Raw genomic sequence first — 23,756 nt, 5'->3', positions numbered from 1 at the left:
CACACACAATATCGGATTCTACAAAAGGGAGAAAAAAAATTTTTTTTCTTGGTTGGTTGGAAAAACTGTCAGAAAATCCATTTGAATGATAGACATCGAATACATACAGAAGTGAGTGAGCCACGGCGGTAAGTATAGTGAGTTTACAAAAAGTTTGTCGGATCTTTTGGAAGACTTTTTAATTTTTAGATTTTTTTTTTTCGTGGAATTGAAACAGAATTTTTGATTGGTACGAGTTGTTGTTGTATTTTTTTTTGCATACTCACATACGAAACCCTTTTATAGACTATTGTCAGGTACATCCGTGAATGATTTGAGTGACTTACCTGGAAAGACAAGAAAAGAAACGGAAAAATGTGGGTTAAATATTTTTTTTTTATTTGCATTGAATTTTTAGAAGTTATTTTATTTATTTTATGTGGATTTTATGTGATGATGATGATAGTGTGCGGAAGAATTCACGTAGGAGGCGGAATGGGTAGTTTGTTGCTTATTAAAGCGATATAAATGGATGGCGACGACGACGAGGATTGTACGAGGCGGAAAAACATGAAGAAAAATGTTAATCTTCGTAAATGGGACTCGTGGGTCGAGAAAATGGAGAAAATGCTCACGGAAGACATAAAATTGTGCAAGTTGCAAGAAGTAGTAAAATTTGTGGCGACAAGGGGAGTTTTTAGAGAATTAGAATTTTTTTTGAAATCTTAGAATTTTATTTTTTTACGATTTTTGGACACAAACTAATATGAAATTGACAAAAAATTATACCTTTTTATGAGCGTTATTTCTGAGATTTTTAAATTATTTTCAAGGAAAAGTCAGCAAAAGTGAATAAATGAATATTTTGAGGTTATGTTCTAACCTCAAATTTTCTTAAATAAGATCATTTTTGTGTAGATTTTTGATTAAATATCAATTTTGAAGGTCGATTTTCGGTAAGTTTTGAATTTTTATAATTTCAAGTCTTCACTTTATGATTTTTTTTTCCAAATTTGGACCAATTCTTTAAGTAAAAACATAATTTTTGTAATTTTCTTCAAAATTGGGCATCTATTAAAAAAAAAATTATGAATTATTTAAGAATATAAGAATTCAATTGATAAATTCTTGAACATTTTGAAGCACTTTTTGGTACAAATTTTGTAAACTCTAATGTTTTTTTATTTTTTTTCATTAAATTAAGAAATTTAAGGAAAAATTTAAATTTTAGAAAAAGTAAGAAATTTAATTTTTATAATTTTTTTTTAATATTAAAGTAAGTTTTAAATTAATAATAATTAAATTTGAAAAAAAAAAAATCAGTCGAAAAATATACAATTAAATATTTACTTGAAATAAAAAAATAACTTTTAATTAAATAAGCAAAAAAATCTAAATCTAAAAAAAAATTTTTTTAAAATTAAAAAATTATAAAAAAAGTTAGATGTTGGATTTTAAATAAAAATTTAAATTTAAAAATATTTTTTTTTAATTAATAAGTAATTTTAAATTAAATCAATTAAAATTTTTAGTCAAAAAATTAGTCAAAAAATAAGTCAAAATTTTATTAAATTTTAGGTTAAAGAATTTTTAAAAAAATTGTGGAAAATTTTGTTAAAAAAATCAACTTTAAAAAAATTTCTCACTGAAAAATATTTTCATCCCTGATTTTATTTGAATTTTATTAATTTTTATCACCAATGACCTCAATTTACCTCAAAATATTGAAAAATTCCAATTGATTTCCTGCCAAAATAAAAAAAAATCACAATTCACTCCTCGTATACTTCCCTTGTCAATTATTGCACATCGCTGTCACACACATCTTGCACCAAATATGAGAAAAGCACCGCGTCATATCAATTTCCCATTGCCATCGTTCGTCGTCGTCATTTTCATCGTCGTCGAAGGAAGAAACAAATTTGCAACAATACCTTCGTATCTTTCGCAACAACAACAACAACGAACCGCCATAAAAAAGAGACACACACACAAAATAGCACTTTTGTAACCATATCCTGTGCATCGCAAGTTCCTCGCTCACATATGATCACCCTCAGCACATCTTCTCACGATAATAACAAAATAATGTTCACATGATGATGATGCAAGACGAAGCGAACATTGTCACAAAATACTCCGCTACCGATCGTAAAAAATATTTTTTTACGACGAAAAATTGCATTACCCGCAGTTTTTCTTTCTTTTTTTTCGTGTGCACTCTGCTAGAATCATCATCAGTTAACTTTGTTGCAATTTTTTAAAATAGCTCGTTTTTTTTGACAGCCATCCGTTTTTTGTTCGTTAATCATAAAAAGCAGTCCAAATGAAAATAAACTGCAACAAAATTAATAGTTTTGCACAGAGAGGTGTAAAAATGTTCGAGCGGCCTGCAATTTATTGCATTTCTATTGTTTACAAAGTAACGTACTGCTGCTGCTGCTGCCAGATCGTAATGAATGAACGGTAATGATTATTTACGGTTATCGTGAAAAATGGTAGCGGACTGCAGATAAGAAGAAAAGGTTTTTTTTTACGACCGAAAAGTGTTATTTACGATGCTTTGTTCGTCACGGACAGGAAAAAAAATTCAAATAATTTTTGGATTATTATTAGTTGTCGTCGCGCGTGTTTGTTTGACTGTCCAGCGGGATGACTATGGCTTTTTTAAAGATTCTTAGATTTATAGGATTTTTTTTTTTAATTTTGTAATAAAAATATTTCCCGGGCGAAAAGGATAAATCGCACAACTAACATTTTTAACAAACTGAGAAAAATCGATTTAAAGTTTTTTACGGTTTTTGAGCTGTAAAAATTTTTTTAAAAACTATTTCTTCATTTTTAAACTTACAAAAGTAAATAATTGGCCTATAATAACAATTTTTGTGCAGAATTTTTTTTTATCTAATCTCTAAGGGGTAGTTTTGGGAAATTTTTTATTGAGAAAAAGGATAAATCGCACAATTGCACAAAATTTCATATAAAAATGAGATTTTTTAAATCTTCCAATTTTAAGATTTTTCCAAATTTTTTTGTTCAAGTTGACTTTTTATGTAATAACAGAGCATAAACAACACAAAAACATGAACAAAAATCAATTTGGAGAAATTTTTATATATGGCTTATTACCAATTTTCATGCATTTGTGCGATTTATCCTTTTCGTCTATTCTTTCTATTGAAATAAAACTGGTATTTTTTAAAAATTTTTGAAAATCTCTCAATGTATCTTAAAATACTCGTCTTAAGGCATATTTTCTCATTCTTAACTCAATTTTGTCAAAAATGTCAGTTGTGCGATTTATCCTTTTCGCCCGGGATTTTTATTATTTAAAAAAAATAAATTTTCTTAAAAAAGTTTCTTTAAATTTTCATAGAGTGATTTTTTTAATATTTTATATTTATTTAATATTTTTATTATTCTTTACTTTTTTTTTAAATTATTTATAAGAAAAAATATATTTATGAATTTTTTGAAAAAAAATAAAATCAAGACTCCAGTTTTTAAAAAAATCCAAATTTTTTATAGGAAATTTTTTTCTCCTTTTTGGAAAAAATTAGTAAATATTAACGAAGTTTTCCTAATTTTTAAAAGAAACTCTTCAATTCTTGTTCATTTGATTTTTTTAATTTTTTTCATCTAATATTGATTAAATATTTTTATTTTTCTTGAATTTTTTATTATTTTAAAAAAATATTAATAAATTATTTTTAAAAAAATAAAAGAAACAAGGTTTTTTTTCTTGTTAAAATTTTTTAAAAAAAATATTTTAAATTTTTAAAGGATATTTTTTTCTTAAAGCCGACTTAAAGCTCTTAAAAAATTTCCCTTAAATCCTACAAATTTTTTTATAGTTTTTTTTATTTTTTTCTTAATTTTTTTAATTTTTTTTAAAAATAAATTTTGAAAATTTGGAAAATTTTCCAATATTTTTATTAAAAAAAAGTTTAAAATATACTTTTAATATTTAATTCCTTCTATTTTTTTTTAATTGAAAAAATATGTTAATTATTTTCAAAAAAAAAATTCAAAATTTAAAAAAATATATTTCAATTTTTTTTATTAATTTCCTATAAAAAAATTAAAATCTATTTTTTTTTTGAAAACTTAAAAATTTTCAAAAAATTGCCATATAATCCCAGTGGGTGCCTTATCCCGTCACGACCTCATTTTCGGAAAAAGCCGTACGACGACATCCAAAGACGACGACGACGACAGACATTAAACAGGAAAGTGTCGAATCCCATTTGTATATATAAAATAATCGATTTTCATGACGTCAATTCACATTTTGTGTGTGTGTGCGTCGTGTGTTTATCTATGCATTAAAAGTTTTCTCTCATTTTCATCTCGTATTTAGCGAAAAAGAAAGGACGACGACAAAAAAAAATAATTCGTACACGCAAACGAGGACACTTTCCGCCATACACACTCGCACACATCACATAATAAATATAATAGACTAACCACTTCACCATTCATTTGTTGGATTAACTTCAAAAGATTTCTGCGATAATTGAGGCGACGAGAAACTCCGGAAATGATCAAAAAATAAAAAAAAAATAATTATTTTACACAAAAAACAATTAAAATAATTTCCGTGAAATAATAATATAAAATTTTGCGCCCACCCGAAAATAATAATAATAAAAGGAGGGAACCAACGAACCGGAAGCCGAATATAAATTGACTCGCGACAAGGAAAATTGCTTGGAAAAACAAGTGCAACAATATCGAGCAAATATACACACACAAAAAAAGTACAACAAACATGATTTTCTGGAAACTAGGTCATTGTACGACGTACAAATTTCTCTCTCCATATTATTCCACAAATAAAAAAAAAGTGTACAGGAAAAAAAATAAATGTCCTTGATACGTGCTCGAAACATTTTTCTTTGGCTTTTAATGTGTAGGGTTTTATTGTCATTCTCATTAAGTTGGTTTTAAATATTGCTTTTTTCATTTCACTTGAATACCTTGGTGGTCTGTCTGTGGAAAATTTTGTTTTCGGAAACGTTATTTTCGGATTTTGAACAAAGAAAGATGGAAATGATGCTTCAGTGACTCTTAAAGTGATAAATTTCATTCAAGTATTCAATTTAAATTCAAGATTTTCTTTAGTATAAGGAGTTTGTTTGAAACTGGGTCCATAACCTGTTAAAAATTTAAATTTTTAATTTGATTGATATCAAAAAGTTATTTTAGTGAAAATTTCTTTAAATAAATTTATTTAAGCTTAAAAACTCAGGTTTTGTGGTTTTTATTAATTTTTTAATTTCTATCAGGTTATGGGACCCAAAAATTTTTTTTTTCTATTTTTCTGTAATTTTTATGAAAATTAGGCTCTAAAACGCGTTTTTTTGCAAAAAAACAATTCTAAACAGCCTCGATTCTTGTCAATTTCAAAAACAAAGCCTTCATAAACTTGACTTCCATTAAAAAAAAACAGTAACTCTTTTGTTCTTCGTATCGCAGCATATTAATGAAAGTGTTGTTACTGACACGAGAAAATTTAATCAGAGCATAACCTCAACAGATAAACAAATGAAAAACAATGTGAAGGTATAAAAGAAATGCCTGAAGACTTTTTAAAAGCTGGTAGACCGAAAACATCCAAGAAATTTTCTACAATAACACGAACTGACAGCAAGGGCAGAGCTGAGGGAATTTTTGAAATCGACACGTGAGGAAAATGTTTCAATAAGTAAATTGTTTTTTTTTTTGGCAAAAAAAAATTTTCAGGTGTTTAAATATTTCAATGAGGTATAAATACGTATTTAGTAGTTTTGAATAATTTGTTTACATTTTTAACGAACAAAAAGTTTTTTTGTTTGAAAAATAAATAGTTTTAAAGAAAATTTTTTATTTGTTCATTCGTTTTTACTTTAATGTTTTATTATTTATTTTTTAAAAAAATATTATTTTATAATGTTTATTTAAAATATTAATATTTATTTTAATTTTTTCTTATGTTTCAATAAATATTTTTTTACATTCAAAATAAAATTTTAGCAAAAATAATGAAATTAAATATTTTTTTAAAATTTATTTTTAAGATATTGATAAAGAATTTTATTAATTTTCAACAATTTATTGAAATTCATTTTTATTTAATTTTTTATTTTTAAAATTTAATTTATTAATTCAATTAATTAATTTATTTATTTTTAAATTTATTTTATTTATTTATTTATTTTTATTTAGTATTTAAAAATATTTTAATTTTTTTTAAATTTTATTTAATTTTAAATTTATTTTATTTTAAATAATTGGGTTTTAGATAAAAATTAGACCTTAATAAAATAATTAATTTTTTTAAATTTGATTTTTTTTAATAATTTTTTGTTTTTGAATTTAATAAAACAAAAAAAAAATTGAAATAATTTTTAAAAAATACTTATTTTTGAAATTTAATTTTTTAATTAATAATTTCGACGAATGAATATTTTTTTTTAAATAATTTAAATTATTTAATTAAAATTAATTTTATTAAAGTCTAATTTTTATTTAAAACCCAATTATTAAAAAAATTAAAATTTTTAAATTAAATTAAATTTAAAATCAATTAAAAATGCGCTCAAACAATTTAAAGCCATTCACAGAAAAAAATTCCCAACAAACTTTGATAAACTGGGAAATTTCCACTGTTTTTATGTTCGTTTCGTTTATTGACACAAAACAACAACTCAACATCGAGTGTATTCTCAGTATATTAAAATAATTTACGAAATTTCTCCCATTTAAATTTAAACAAACACCGAAAATCTAATCCTCCCAAATTAATCAGTTCCTTGTTCTTGCTGCACGTTCTGTCTCTGTCGCACTTCCCTTCCGTACTTTTGGGAAACATATTTTTATTGAACACATAAAACAAAATAAAATTGAACGTTACTCAAAAATTAGATTTAACCAGGACCTTTTTTCGGAGCGTACGAGTGTGTGCGAGTGCCAACTTTTTATTATTATATTCTTTAGTAAAATTGAATAATAAAAAGCTTTTATGTAGCCATCACCATGACATAATAAAATTTATTTATTTTTCTTGTGAACACACGTCGTTCGTCGTTGTGCAGCTCTAATGTGTGTTCTTTTGATATTTTGGTGTAAATTTTGTGTCGCTTGATGTAAAAAACAAGAGAAATTTTTTTGTTGCCATTTTTTCTAAAAATATTTAGAGCTCGTTTGATGATTCATTATTATCATTTCTCGTCGAACGGAGAAGAGCAAAGTTGAAAAAACTCCTGCCTTTTCCTTTCTTGATTACTTGCCAAAACATTACTCGTATAGTTTTTTCTCGGTACTACAAAAAAAAAAATTTTTTTTTCTGTGTATCACAGACCGAAGAGTCGAGAGGTTGTTAACCTTTTATTCTATTTTCCGTTTTTTTTTTCAGTTACATGCACTTTTAGTTGCATGCCAGTACTTTTCATACGTGTCGCCTACGCGTACATGAAACTGTCGGGCGGGTGAAACTTGAAGCTTTAAAAAGTTTTTTTTTTCGATCCATAAAACATTTTTCAACACCGGAAACACTTTTTGCGCTGTAAATTATGCGAATGTCGAGTTTTGCTGCTGCTGCATCGTAACATATGACATGACAGTTGTCAACCAAAAAAAAAAAAAAAACTAAAAGTAGACAATTGTTTACAAGGATTTTTCCGTCGTGATATGTGCCATGTTCGGCGTTCGTTAGGTAACCAGCAACCCGTTTTTGTGCCTCATTTGGTCGTTTTAATTCTAAATTTTTATTTTATGCATAAACGTGATGCAGGTGGTTTTACCTTGTCACACATATTGTACCTTACAACGTATATATAGATTTTTATTGATTTCGTGTCATGTCACATGACGATGATTTTTTGCTACTACAAGCACTACTATAAATGTTCTGTGTTGTTATGAGGTTTCATTTGACTTGCTGCTATTTTTGATTTTTAGTTTTTTTTTTTGCACTAAAGTGCATTTTTTTAACGGTTAGTTTGAAAATTAGACAAGAATGCCGACATTTACACAAAAAGTTGTTAATTTTGTAACGAAATAACTTAAAATCTGTTTCATGAAATTCTTTGGAGTTTTTTTGTAAATTGTCAGGTTTAGCCATAAGAAGGTTTTGGAATAAAAATATTTAGGATTTTGCATTGAAAAATAAGAAAATTTACAAAATAAAGCGTGTAATGTTCATTGCATACCTTATAAAATTTTATTCTATTTTGAAAATTTTATTGATTGCATAGTTTTAGGAGGTTAAATGGATGAAACGAAGTTTACGGGTAACAGAAGTTATTTATAAAATTAATCAAATGAAAAATATTTATTTTCTGATTGAAAAAATGCATTTTTAAAATGATTTTAATCATATCAAAAATGCGTTTTGATATGAAAGTTGTTTTCTCGAAAGGAAAAACTTTGATCTATTGATAAAAATTTCTTTTGTATAGACTTCTGGCACATAAACTCGATTCCTTTGATGATAATATATGACAAAAAATAATTTTTAAAAGCATTTATGGTTCAGAAACTCTCAAAGATTTTTAATAATTTTAAAAAATCGAACGATATTGATATTGATAAATAATGAGAAATAAAAAAATAAAGGAAAATATTTTAAAAATTATTTTTAAAATTTATTTTTAATTTATTATTTTAAGTGAAATTTTTTAAATTAATTAAATTAAATAAATAATTTAATAATTAAATTTTTTTGATTTTTTTAATAAAAATATTAAAAAATATTTTTAAAAAATTTTAAAAATATTTTTAATTTTTTTTTTTAAAAAATTTTCAAAATTAATTAATTAATTAAAAAAAATTTAATAATAATAGAAGTTGTTTTAAATAAAATATTTAAAAAATATTTTTTTTTTTATTATTATTTCAGGTAAAAATCGATCTTTTTTATAAAAAACTTTCAAAAAATCATAAAAAAAATTTAAAAAATAATTATTTGCAAAACTTTTAAATCAAAATAATTTTTTTTAACTAAAAATGACGAAAATGTTTATAAAAAAATATTTTTAGTGAAAAAACAAACCTGCCTTATATAAATCTCGAACAAAAAATAACTAAAGCAATTATTTAAAAAGTTATTCTATAGAAAAAAAAAGTGCCCCGTAACGAGAACAACTATCGACGTAACTAACAACTATCGCGTAAACGAACGTGCCTCTGCAATAAATTTCACGCGCGTCTTGTGTTTATTTACGAGATTCTTCAATTAATTAACACATATTTACCAAAATTTAATTAAATAGTCGTTTAATTTTGTGCACACATTTTGCGAGAACAAAGACCGATATGCCAGATGGGATAAATTTTACACGCCAATCACTTATTGTTACTCGTATTATTGCTTTCTCTCTCGGCTCTCAAACACATTTATTAAATAAATACATCCAACGTTGTAACATCGCATTGCAAGTTAATGAATATTGTATGAAATGAGGTCCGATTTCGTTAGATAATTAAAAAAAAAAAAATAAATTTTATTACAAAAAATCAAATAAAAATAAATAGAATTTTATTGAGGTTCAGGGTTAACGAGTATCAGCTGTGTTTACGCTCGACAACGACACGAAGCACGAGACACTGCGTGAAATGGCGAGTTGCGTGTGCGGAAGAAACGTGAAAAGAGCAACGGTCATCAGGTGTTAATCTGCAAAGTAAACAAACAAACAACGGACCAAAATTTGTGTAAATATTGAAATTAAAAGTGTCAGTGAGGTGTGCGAGTGCTCATGTCATCGAACTAGTTTATTTATTGCGGGCTTTACGCGTAAATTAAACAAAAGACAAAATTTTTACGACAGGGAAAAAGTTTTTTTTTATCATTGTGAGCATCTCGCATCGAGTGATCGATCGTTCTTCTACATTTTTTTTTCAACGTGTACTCGTCTTCTGTTCAAGTGCACTTGCTTACTCTTTTTTGCTACACGCACGGTTTTTTTACATGATTGATTTTTACAGGGCCTTGGATGCTTTAAATTGCTTGTAGACGGTGACATTTTTTTGCGATTTTTATAATTTTTTTTAAATTTTTTTAAAATTTTTTTTTTTTTTTTTAAAAAATAAAATTTTTTTTTTAAATTTGGCTTAAAATTAATGAAAAAATAGACAAAAAAAAATTAAAATTTTTTGAATTGAATCAGAATTTGACAAAAAAATTAAAAAAAATAAAAGTAAAAAAAAAATAAATTAAAAACTTTTTTGATATTCTAAAAATTTTGTAAAAAAAAAATAATTAAAATTTTTAAAATTGAACCTTTTTAAAATGAATAAATTTCAGTTAAATTTAAAAAAAAAATATTTTTTTTATTTATTTTTTAAAATCTTCTTTAAAGAAAAAATAGAAAAAAAAATCATGAAAAATTATTAAATTTTTAAAAAATATTATGTAATATTTTACAAATTTTCCTAAATGAGCTAAATTGAAAAATAAAAATTACGCAAAAATTTCAAAAATTATATAAAAAGCTTTATTTGTTTATTTTTTTTAATTTTATTTATTTTTTAAAGAATATTTTGAAAAAAAAAGTGAAAAAAAAAATGTTCTCGTAATATAAATATTACATATTATGAGATAAAAAAAAATTAAATAATTTAAAAAAATCCTTGGTTATTATGTAATAAAAATTTATTTAAAGAACTTCTCACGCATTAAGTTCCTGCAAAAAAAAAGAAAACAAAAGTTTCCTAATTTTCTTCTTCCCCGAGCTCCGCTTCGTGACTTTGTGCCGTTTTACCAATTTTCACGGAAATTTCGTAACCCTTCTCTGGCATTCCTGACTTTTTTTTTTGGCACAATTGCGAACAAATTTGCGAACGTGCTCATTCCTCGTACACGCAACTTTTTCCTAAATACAAAAAAAAAGTGTTTGAGTGTGTGACGAAACCATTGTTCGCAAAAAACATTTTTTCCTCGTCGCGGACTGACAAACGCAATATGGAAATTAAATTTTGTGCGATTAAATTGGGTTTTGCACACAAACACTCACACACACACACGAAGTGCTCCTCCTCCTCCTTTTCCTATCTCGTGATGAATTTATCCGTGATACCCTGTCGTACATTGTATTTACCGCTCTTTCCGTGTAATCATGATTGTGATGATAATGTGAACAACGACGAAGGATGATGATGCCGATGACACAAAACCACAATTTTCGTGTACCAATTTTTTTTTTTCGTCGAAGCTGCAAACAAATTGTGATTTTCCCCTTTTTTGCCGCATGTGTGTTAAAAATGTAATTGAATGTAAAAATTGCTAGAAGGGTTTTCGCCCAATTTTCAATCAATGACGCGATACGGAGCGACATCTAGGCTAGTTGATGTGCTAGCGAAATGAAAAAACGGCAAACACTTAACTTAATTTCCTTTTTAAATGTTGCTCATTACGGGGTTTTGCGATGAATATCTCTCTCGCTCACAAGCATTTTCAATTAAAAAGCAGCAGCAGCACGGTACGCAAAATGAGAAATAAAACAGCAGTTGGTCATCATCGCAGCATTTCCCTCCTAAAAATTTATTTTTATAACGTCGTTGTTGTCCCTTCAGTCATCGTTGTACGTCCCTCTAACGTCTTCCTTTGCAACATAAATTTCCATTTCAAGTCATTTCGCATGTCACGATACTCTACGGGAACTTGATACGCTCAACTCAACTCTCTCTCTCTAACAGTCGAAGAGTGCCCGATGGAGTGAAAAGGTATGAGATTGACCTTTTGAGGAGTCAAATTAATCTCTTAGGAGTTAAATTAATCCCTCAGGAGTCAAATTAATCCCTCAGGAGTCAAATTAATCCCTCAGGAGTCAAATTAATCTCTTAGGAGTTAAATTAGGCCCTCAGGAGTTAAATTAATCTCTAAGGAGTTAAATTAATCCCTTAAACCCCTAATCTAGTACCTTAAAGGGTTATTTTAACCCCTGAGGGATTAATTCAACTCCTGAGAGTTTAATTTAACTTCTGAGGTTTTATTTTAACTTCTTAAGAGGTCAAATTAACCTACTTTGAAATTGACCATCTTCAGTCCCTTCAAGAGGTTAATTTAACACCTTAAGTCTGAAAGCTTAAGAGGTTTATTTAATCCCTCAAGAGATAAATTTGATTCCCTTTAAAGCTAAAAGAAGTCTAAGGGGATCAAATTTATCTTTTGAGGGACTGAATAAACCTCTTAAGCCTACAAAACGATTTCAGACTTAAGGTGTTAAATTAACCTCTTGAATGGATTACTCTTTAAAAATTGAAGAGGATCAATTCCAAAGGAGTTAAACTAATCCCTTAAAGTAGAAAAAAAGTTCACTTAAGGGATTAATTTAACTCCTAAGGGTTTAATTTAACTCCTGAGGGTTTAATTTAACTCCTAAGAGATTAATTTGACTCCTAAAGAGTTCAATCTCAAACCTTTTCAATCCTTCAGGGCAGTACTGACCGTTGTCGCCAATGTTTGTCCTATTCATTGTTGGCGGTGATACAATTGACAAATAAACAAACAAAATAAATGACAGAACGTTATTTTAAATATTGTGTGCAAAAAACAGCCAGCTCGGCAAAAAGGAAGACGGAGGGAAAATAGCGTGACATCAATAGTTAAATCACATCAAATGAATTGCAAATAGCACTTCCTTATGTGTCGTTGTTGTCGTCGTCGTCGTCGACTGTTTGCGTTGAAATGTCACTCGTACGACAACATTAACAAACCGACAACGACAAAAGTAAATATTTTGCTACTTTTGTGCCACGAGAGCGAAAGAGAGAGACGGAGAAGACGAAGGAGGAAGAAAAGTGAAATGTTTGTTAGTCCAAAGGATAATAAATTAAGTGCGTTTGTCGAAAGGATTGCAGTTTCTTGACAAGGCACACATAAATATATTGACCCAGTAACGCCATCATCATGCCCCTACCACGTTCGTCATGTGCCACAGCTAAAGCAAGTATTATTACGAAAATGAAGAAAAAAAGTAACATCGAAGCGTTTCTTTAAGTGTTTACATATTTATTTTAATTTTATGTAAATAAGTTTAAATGAATATATGGCCCAGAATTTGAAGGTAGTTTATTCACATTCAATATATATACGAGCGTTCGTCGTTGACGTTGCTGTCGACATATACGAAACGTTCGTTGCCTATTATTATTATTATTATTACAACAAAAATGACGTGCAGCAGAGACGTGCGGAGGTAATGAAATGATGCAACGGGCGTAAAAACGGAGTTACGTGGAGCTAATTATATGATAAATGTTAAGTAATTCTTTCGTTTTGAAGAAAATTAGATCATTATTTACAATTTTTATTTGAAAATAATTTTAAAATTAAAAAATTATATCAAAACCTTTCGAAGAAACTTTTTTAAGTCTATTGAAAAAGAAAATTTTTAATTTTAAAATTATTTTTTTTTATAATTTTTTATTTTTAAAAAATTATATAAAAAACTTTCTGTGAAACTTTTAAAAATCTATTGAAAAAAATTTTTAATTTTAAAATTATTTTTTTAATTTATTTTTTATTTTCTTTAATTTTTAAGATTATTCTATTAAAACAAATTTTAGACCAGAATTCATTGAAATTGGGATAAACTATAATTTTAAATAATTTAAAAAAAAAATAAACGAAAATTCGAAAAAGTCAATATCTTGACAAAATTTTACAAAAAGTTTTTAATTTAATTTAATTAATTTAATTTTTTTTAATTTAATTAATTAATTAATTTAATAATTTAATTTAATTTTATTAATTAATTAATTAATAATTAATTTAATTTTCTTCATTAAATGCCAATTTTTACTTGAAAAACTTAAAAAATTCGTAAATGTCAATTCAAAAAATGACCGTTAAAAATTTGAAAATCGCTTTTTCGCTAATTCAAACTATTATTTTATATTTGTTTCTTGAAAAACTTCTTAAAAATCATCTTATTAAATAATATTTACAATAACTGTCATTTTTTTGCTTCAAAAATGTTATGACAGTAATAAAATTCGAAGAAAATCAAACTTTATGAGCCCTCTTGAGACATTAACTTACGACTCAAATCTTACGCCACTGTTCGAAGGACGCAAATTCCCAAACTTATTTCTGCGGCAAGTTATTTTCGGTCTGGAATTCCATATTTTCGTCGTCAAACCCATTTAAAATTATTAATAAATTAACGACTTCTGTACTCTTTCTCTCTCACTCACTCACTCTCAAGTACAAACAATTGTCAATATTTTCGCCATTTGTTCGAAATAAATTAAAATTTATTTTGTTTTTTTCACGAAAATTAACGCGTGAAAAATACCAGACACCTCCATCGCGCGACACATCTCATAAAAGTAACATTAAATTCAATTTGTCAAGTTTTCATATATACAAATAATACTGCACATCGGCATCGTCACCGTCCCAATTGTATTATTATTAGGCAACATTATTTAGAGCTTCTTTATCAACGTGGTCGTCGCTTGCCGAAGTTATTTTTGATTAAACTTGTGTATCGACTTGGGAATCGTCCAAATTATTGGATCTTCTTCTTCTTCGTCGTCGTGTCAACGTGCTGAATTTTTCGTGATAATGGCAGAACGCAAAACAAAAAATGCTGAGATGGAGGTCGTCTATTAATCCGCTTAAAGATTAAAAATTGTTGAAACAAAACAAAAAATCGTGTCGTTATCGATTAAATTAGTCGACAATAAAAGCAAAGCAATTCTGATCGCAGGTCAGTTATCGACAGACAATAAAAAAAAGTACGATAAAATATAAATATTTACATAAGCAAAAAAATATTTAGGGCTTGCTCGTGTTACCTCTACTCTGCTTGTACGAAATTTTATTCGTACGTGATTTAAAATAAAATACAATTCATGCAAGCTGAGAGTGAGAATGTGATTTACGAAGCTAAATTTATGTCGTCGTCGTGTATTTTTTTTTATTTTTGTATCGATTTCATTTTATCAGCAATTAAATTTGACAATAAATACGTTCAATTCTCGAGTACAATGGGAACCCAATTTAAAACACATAAAAAAATTCAGTGGAGACGCCTTGTTTTTTTGAAAAATTTTAAAAAATTTCAATGTTTTTTTCCACTGCTTCTTTTTTGTTATGCATTTCTGCGTATTGTTACGTGGCGTAATACTCGCAAACGTGTTAAAATTCAAAGCAAGCTCAAGGTTTATATAGAAGGTTCTATTAAAGGTTCTGCACTTGCATTTCCCTGCTCAAATGTGAAAGTGAACTCGTAAAATGTGGTTAACAAAGTACTTGTTAATCTCGGTGCTCGTCGCGATTTTCGTCATTCGAACGGATTCGAGAAAAGTTGAACGCGATCGCGAACTACGGCAACTAACAAACAAAATTGATAAAATAATTGATGCACATTTAACAACAAAAGGACCTGTCGGGGTAGCAGCAACAAAAAAGGAATACAAAGCTGATGGAAGTTTAAAATTACGACTTAAAAAGCGCCCGAAAGGGAATAAGGGCAAGGATAAAAAGGTAAAAGATGAAGTTGGATTAAGTCGAAAGGAAAAACCGAAACAAGAAAAAGTTGAAAAAACTAAAAAACCAGAAAAATTCCACAAAAAGCCTGAAAAATCCGAAAAACCCAAAGTAGAAAAGAAAACTCATGTGCCAAAAGAGGAAAAATTCAAGAATAAATACAAAATTCATCGTGTCGACGATAAAAAGAAAAAATCCAAAGATGAGAAAAAATCTAATCGAAAACTTACAAAAGAAGAAAAGAAACTTCACAAAAATTTGGATAAATTAGCGCTTAATTCGTATCATCGAGGTATCCCAACGTACGAACATCCTTGCCCTTGCCCATGTCCCACTTGCGGTAAGAATAGTCTCACAAAAGCACTTCCAACGAAAGAATTCACCTTGGACCACAAAACTCTGGCCCAAAATGTAAATCGTAAAGACGACAAAACGACGGAACAAATTGTGGAAATATTGAAAGCAGCAAGTCCTCATTTTGACAAAGTCAATATCCAGCTGGAAAATGTCGATTGTGCTTGTACTGAGAAATATAAGAACGACAAGAAGGATTCAAAGGAAAAATCAAAACATAAGAGGCCGGAAATTGTTTTAATTCAAGAGAAAGCAGTTTATGAGCATTCTGCGCCAAGCTATGAGCATCATGAGCATGAAAAATTAAATTATAAAGCTCCGTATTACGATTATCCCAAAGAAGAGTTTAAAGAAAAGTCAAGCCATAAATCGGATGATAAGAAAAAGAGTCATGAAACTCCTCAAGATCATTCTTTAAATCTCTTTTATGAGCATCTCGAGTCCAAAAAAGATTCTTCGAAGGATAAAAGACCAGTTTATGTTCCAAAAGATCATCATTTTTCATCTTACAGAGACTATGAAATGCCTGTTTATAAACCAAAATATTCTTATTATGATCATGAAAGCAAGAACTCATATTCGGATTATGAAAAATCGAAACCTCGTTATGAAGAAAAGCAAAAAGAACATCATTTTGATCCCTATTATAGCAATGAAAAGTTAAATTATGACTCAAAGTCAAACGAAAAAGCATTCCAAAAGTCTGATTTTGATAAAAATAAGAAAAATTATAAGCCAGCTGCAGATTTTGAAGAGAAACATTCCCAAGATCATGATTCAAAATCACATGAAAAGTCATATCATAAGTCAGATTTTGATCAAAACAAGAAAAATTTCAAGCCTGCTGCTGATTTTGAACAGAAACATTCTGGAGATTATCACCAAAGTGACTCAAAATCGTATGAAAAGTCATCTCACAAATCAGAATTTGATCAAAATAAGAAAAATTACAATCATGCTGTTCATTACGAAGAGACACATTACCACAAACATTATCCAGACACTCACGAATATTTCTACCATGAACCAAAATATAACTTAAAATCACTCTACGACTACTACAAACCCACTTCGAGTCCAAAATACAAAGAAATTTACGATTATTTCCGCGTCAACGATCATCCTTTCTACGACGACTCGCACTATACCACCGAAGATTACTCTTTTGTCTACGAAAGAAACAAAAACTTCAAGAAACCCGAACGCAACCGAGCCTCCTCGTACGAAGAATACGAGGATCCCTTCTATTCCAGCTCCCGACACGACGCATCAAAGAAAACCAAATTAGGTGCGAACTATTAAGCAAAGCCAGATTACGACGATAAAAATTACGCGCAAAACGTTCAACACTGGGATTATTAAGAGAGAGAAAATCCTTGCGATTTGCGATACATTTTAATATGAATAAAAGATTTTTATTTTGAAACAGTTTTTGTTGTCTTGTTATGTTGTGTCGCAACATGGAGAGATAAAAGAACGGCAAAGGACCGATTTGAAGTTTAATGGTTGTTGCTCAACGTTGTCGTAGCAATAACTGCTTAACTTTGCCTACAATTTTTTTTTTGTTATATGGATAACGATAATACTAAAAGGGGTAAATAACACTTGAGCGATTATATTTTGAGTTATTTCTACGGAAAATTTTTCAAAAAGGGATCTCGTTCGTAATGAGGTCTGTCTTAATTTGAAGAGATGCATGGAAAATTTAAAATTTTTAAAAAAATCGGGGAATTTTAAGCTTCTAGGTCCGACAATATTTCCATATAGAATTTTTTATTCTATAATTTCAGCCATGAGGAGTACAAAAATGTGAAAATTCTTCCATTGAATTGAAAATATTTTAAATTGAAGATCATGATTTTTTAAAAATTTTCTAAAGTAGAAGTTCTCAAGAGAATTTCAAGGAACCAAAACATTTCCTTAAGTTCTTTTTTTTAAATTTATGAGGAGTACAAAATTGTGAAAATATCTTAAACTGCTTGAAAATTGAATTTTTTCAAGTTTTTTTCTAGTTTGCAGAATTTCCAAGGAACTTTTAGTACTCAGGGAGACAATAATTTTTCTCCTGAGCAAACCAAAGCCTTTTATTATTTTTTCAAAGAAAATGAGGAGTACGAAAAAGTAAAAGAACCTTCAAATCTTTTCTACTCACATTTGCTTCAGCCAATTCTTGATAGTAGGATTCACCACTGCCACGTCTGCTGCCAATGCACATGGCACGTCGCAGTAAATTTGACAAAATTGAACATAATCCACATCTTTGCATCGCCGCCGCACGATGCTGGTCCACGGACGAACGATTGCTGTGGCTGTTCTGGCTGTTGTTGTTCGAGTTGTTGCTGCTGTTCTTCTTCTTCTTCGTCGTCGTCGTCGTTGTCGTCGATGTTAGTCCTTGTGGCGTCGTCTTGCTCGTGTTGACACGAACAACCACGTCCTGCTGATGCTGCTTCACCGGTTGAATCGCGACAATGTCACAATCCGCTAAATTGCCTTCACCCGTTGACGTTGTGGTGATGGCACCTTTTGGCAATTTGGATTGCTGGTGCTGCGGTTGTTGTCTTACGGCTGCCACTGTGATTGATTTTTTGTGATCGATTTGCCAGCTACAGTTTTTTTTTTTGATAATTTATGATATTTTTTTTTGTGTTTAAATAATTTTTTTTTTGTTTGCAAGAAATTTGCACACTACTACCAACGTTGAACGTCCATCACAACACGCACACAGAACGAAATCTAAATATTTTTGTTGAATTTAGTTTTTTATCGTTTATCATTTCAGCATTTCAAATTGATATATCATCTGGTACACATGTTTCTCGGCGGTATGGCGCTCTATGGTGTGCGGTGTGTTGTGTGTGTGTGCAAAAAAAAAAGTTATTTTTACTATTTATGTTTCATCGTCGTCAACAACGAATGACAACAACAACAACAACGGACGAAGATTTAGATCATCTAAATAATAGTTATTATGACACAACACATGTTGATTACTAACTTCACCATCACTGGCACTGGCAGTAGTAGTCATTGCTAAAACTTTTCTCTTAATTTAATTTTTTTATCACTTTTGTCGTTTTTGCCCGACTTTCATTCACTTTTTGATTTTGTATTTTATTTTAAAAACTTTGTTCCATCATTATTTTTTATTTAAAATATTTTTGATTATTTTTTCGGATGATCTGAGGATTTATTCAAATTATTGTTAAAAAAAATCATTCATAAATGGAATCAGAAACAGGACGACAACGAAAAATAATAACAATAAAAAAATCTCTTCAAGTGCTTGGAAAACCCATTGAATAGCAATCGAATCGTTCGTTGCCAATCACTCTCGAAACTGACAACTTTTCCATTTGCGAGTTGATTTATGATGAGGTTTTAACGGTGCTCGCAAGTAAAAGTTTTTTGAATGGATATTGACGGATTGACAGTTATTGACAGAACAAAACACGCAAAACTACAGAAGAAATTCATTTTTTCCATAATGAAAGATGATTGATTTTAACGGGAAGTATTGGCCACTTGCATAAACTGACAAGGCACTTGACAGTTTTGAGGTTAGGTCTTTTTTGACGTTTTGAGGGATTTTTCGACGAATTGCAATAGAGATGTCAGTTTTGGAGTACCTTGAGCTTTCAAAACTGATTAAAAGTTGGAAAATGAACTAAAATTTGACATAAATTTGTCATTTTATGGTTTTAGTTTTGTCAAATGTCAAATTTGACAGTTGAGGTCAGGTCAAGGGCACTTTTTAAAGATTCTTATTAAGGAGAAAGTTTTTAAGTTCTATCTTGATTTTGACTTTTTGGTTGTCTTTCTTTCTTTCAAGTTTTCAGAAAACTTTAATTTTGTCGAAAATTTGACAGATGTACCACGTAAATGTTAAATGTGACAGTTGAGGTTAGGTCATTCTTAACAATAAGTTTTCAGAAAACTTTAAGTTTTTTAAAAATTTGACAGATGTACCACTAAAATGTCAAATTTGACAGCTGAAGTTAGGTCAAGGGCATTTTTAAAGATTCTTATTTAGGAGAAAGTTTTAACATTCTCTCTTAATTTTAAGTTTTAAGATATCTTGCTTTCAGTTAATTTTTCAGAAAATTTCAATATATGTCAAAATTTTGACAGAACTACTAAAAAGTCAAATTTGACAGTTAAGTTAAAATTAACAAGGACACCATCGTGATCTCTAATAATTCTAATTGAGCTAAATTTTGACAGATATTTGTTTTTTTAACAAATCTAACAAATTCAGTTTATGTCAAATTCAAACCTGTCAATTATTTGACATAAACAGAATTTGTCAGAGCTGTCAAAAAAGTCAAGTATCTGTCAAATTTGAAGAAATTTAGAACAAAACTTTCTAATTTCTTTCAACTTTCAAATATTTTTAATTTCAAATTTGTCTCTTAGACATAAAAAAGTGACATCTGTCAAACAAAATGTCAACTAAAAGTTACTTGTTCGCACCTTAACTTTTTTATATTTATCAGCATCGCTGCAAATTGCTGCAAAAAAATCGTGAACTCTGTCGATCATGTCTTTTATTTTACAATGTCGTCTGTTTGTAATTGTCTATAAATATGGTAATAATCCACAATTACAATCAAAACAGACACATCAATTATTTCATCATTATTATCAGGCTATTATCTAACACTTGTCACTAACACCTCGGCTCTTGATCGATATGCAAGTTCTGCGACAATTACTTTTTTTCCTTATTTTTCGGTTAATTGTTGTTTTTTATTATCTAACTAAATATAGCAGCAACTCATCACTGTCATCGCGTCATTTTCCTGGAGCGAGAGAGATTTCTCGACAAATAAACAAATTTGTTTGGAACTCGTTAAAGCGAGCAATTTGTTCAATTTTTTTTTCTCATTTCATAAAAGTAAATAAATAAAGTTATGTTGTCGTCATATTTATTATTTAAGAGCTGCGAGTGATTTTAAGTAGGTTAAATAACTAATTCAATGATGTTGATGATCTGCCGTTTGATCTTCGTGCCTTTTGCTAAAAATACTGCATGAACGACTGATAATACTAATAATTACACACAGAAGAAAAAAAAATCCAAATACGTTACTCGATGATGTAATACACTTGAAAAGGTGCATTGTGTCATATCAATCTGCTACATTCATTCATTTGCGAGGCTTGAGAGCGAGAACGAGTGTCGAGAAATATTTTAATAATCTTGTAAAGTACTTTGCCGAGTAATTTGTACGTCTATCACAATAAAACACAAAACATCGCATCTCAAACAACAACACAACACAACAACGTTTGCATGCGCAATATCATTTAAAAACTGTTTCGTATATGGCACTGGCACGGCATGATAAATAATATATTTTATTTTATAACAAAAACAACAGAAACAAAAAACCTTAATTTACATGCAAATCAATTGCTCACAAAAATGACTTATTTTGCGAGATGAGACGACAACGACGACGACGATAGACGGGATAAGGCAATTTAAATCTGTTTATTACCTAAACTCGCTACTTCTTGACGAGGCGAGTTGGTTCACAAAGTGCCGTCAAATCAATAATTTTATCGCAATGTGAGGGATTTGTGTTTCGCACGAGTGGTGCTGATAAGAGATCTTGCGACATAATTTCTTTTGAAGAGGTTTCATAAAAAGATTTCACTTTTTAAGAAAAAAATTAAATTTTTAACATAAAAAAATCACGTTAATATATTAAATTTTAAAAATTTAATTGACCGTTAATCAAAATTTCTCATTTTTGTGATTTATATTTTTGATAAGGATATTTGATAATTTTTTACTATGAATCATAATGACAAATTTGCAAAATTAAAGAGAATTTTGATAAGATTTGCAAGTTAAAATTAAAATTCAAAAGATATCATTTATACTTTTGACTATAGGAAGAGTCAATTTATGAGTTTTTATGAATTATTCAATTAATTAAAAATTTGTTTTTTTATCAAAAAATTGCTTTGGATTTAAAATTAATGCATTAAGCTTAAAATATTAATTCGCACTAAAAATAAAAAAAAAACCTTTGAAAAAATAAAAGACCTTATAAATTAATTTTTTTGAATCATTTCCCATGATTTATATTTTTTATTGATAAAAAATTACCAAAAATCAACTTTTTATGTTCAAAGAAGAAAATTTTTGCCAAATAAATAAAAAAATTTTATTTAAAAAAATTATTAATTTATTATTTCTTAATTTATAAATTACGGCGAATAAATTTAATATTTTTATTTTTTTTGGTTAAATAAATATTTTTTAATTTTTTGTTTGTAATTTTTTAACGTTTTCAGAAGTTAAATGTTGATTCTTAACATTTTTTTTTTTAATTTTAGTCAATATTATTTTCAAATTTGAACATAAAAGTGAAGAAAAATCAAACAAAATCTCACAAAATAAAAATTATTAAACATAAATTATTTTGGTCACGTGACTTAAAAAAATTTTTCTTCGACATTTCAATAGAAATCGTCTAAATAAAGCAAATTTCTTTTGTTTTTTGTTTGATTTTATGGTAAAAAGTAATTTTCCATTGAGAATTTATTTGATTTTAAGCTCAAAAATACAAAAAAATGAAAAAGTCAATTATGAAAAATTTGACGAATTCTCAAGAATAACTTTTTCCGGAGATTTTTTTTTAAATTTTCTCTTCACATTTCATATAAGTGAAAAAGATGATTTGTTTAAAAAAAATTACAAAATTCTACATTAATTTGCTTAAATTTTCTTTTTTGACACTTTTGAAGTACAAAATATATAAATTTAATTAAGAAAATCAAATAAAGGTAATTTGAAAAATTAACAATTTATATAATATTATGTCACTTGTAATTTAAAAAAAATTTTAAAAATCGATCGTCAACTTTTAAATTTTTGTGACTTTGAAGCTAGATTATTCCTATTTTATATTATTTTGCTCAAAAAATTATTAAAAATGTTCAATGATTTAGATTTCAGAAAAAAAAAAATTAGTACCAAAAATCTTTAAAAATTCTTTTTCTTCTGCTTATTTGACAATTTTTGACCAATTAAAATAACTTTTAACCCTTAATTGCCAATTCCATCTCAATCATCCAACATAAAATCCCTCAAGCTCCAAATCAAAATTCCCGCGCATATTTCACCCAACTCCCCGACACGCGATTCCCTCACAATATATCATCAATATATACATTTTTTTATTATCAGAGTCTCGCTTGTTTAACCAAGAATTAACTTTTATCGCATTTAATCAATCCCCCAGCTAGCTCCGCGCGATATATGGTGATCAGTTCACATCAGCAATCCATTCATTAAGTGCTTCAGTGCCTGGCGCTGCGTATTGTGATGTGATGCGATGTGTGTGGAACGAAATCGAATAAAATTCAAATCCAATTCTATTCTTAGTTAACAATAATTAACAGTGGCTGTTGAAGCAGTTGAATATAAAATGATGTGCGGATCTATTTATTTATTTATTTATTATTTTGCCACACATTCGTTCGGGTACGGAGCATTGAATGACTGGTGAGTATAAAAATATATTTAAAAAAAATGTTTTTTAATCAAAGCATGCCTGTTTGCTTCTTTTTAATACTACACGAGAGATCTACGGTGATATTGGCGAGTGCGCGATTATATTGTTAACATTCCATTAACCATATGCATTCGCTACGTTCACTCAATTTTTTTTCATATTTTTTTTTTTTTTTTAATAAAAGTTGGTACATTGGCGCACACAACACAAAATAAATAAGAAAATATTTCCTTGAAGAGTCTTTAAACTTTTTTTTTTTTTTGCTTGTTTTCATTTAAAGAAAAAAAAGGGTCAGGAATTCTCTTATCAATGTTCGCTCGCTCGGATGGATGGATGGATGGATGTCAGTTGTGAGATGAGTGCCCTTGACCATTTTTTTTTTTTATTATAAAAAAAAATATTTTTTTTATAAATCT

General features: G+C 28.2%; 1 protein-coding gene across 3 annotated transcripts in view; it reads right to left on the bottom strand.

The window, feature by feature from the left end:
* Positions 1–23,756, bottom strand: part of LOC134831830 (uncharacterized) — a 43,412-nt gene that overhangs the window by 12,986 nt on the left and 6,670 nt on the right. Inside the window, exons 2-3 of one of the 3 annotated variants that reach the window (XM_063845655.1) lie at positions 17,964–18,990; positions 267–326 (exon numbers count right to left, since the gene is read on the bottom strand). The exons of 1 other annotated variant lie outside the window; for it this stretch is intronic. In XM_063845655.1, coding sequence (XP_063701725.1) covers positions 267–326; positions 17,964–18,077 — 174 coding nt within the window. In that variant the 5' untranslated portion in view covers positions 18,078–18,990. The remainder of the gene's footprint in view (positions 1–266; positions 327–17,963; positions 18,991–23,756) is intronic. One more of the 3 variants, XM_063845656.1, reaches the window with a different exon arrangement.

This window comes from Culicoides brevitarsis, chromosome 2 (genome assembly GCF_036172545.1).
Source record: "Culicoides brevitarsis isolate CSIRO-B50_1 chromosome 2, AGI_CSIRO_Cbre_v1, whole genome shotgun sequence".
Lineage (NCBI taxonomy): Eukaryota > Metazoa > Arthropoda > Insecta > Diptera > Ceratopogonidae > Culicoides > Culicoides brevitarsis.
This window is presented reverse-complemented; position numbering and strand designations above follow the sequence as displayed.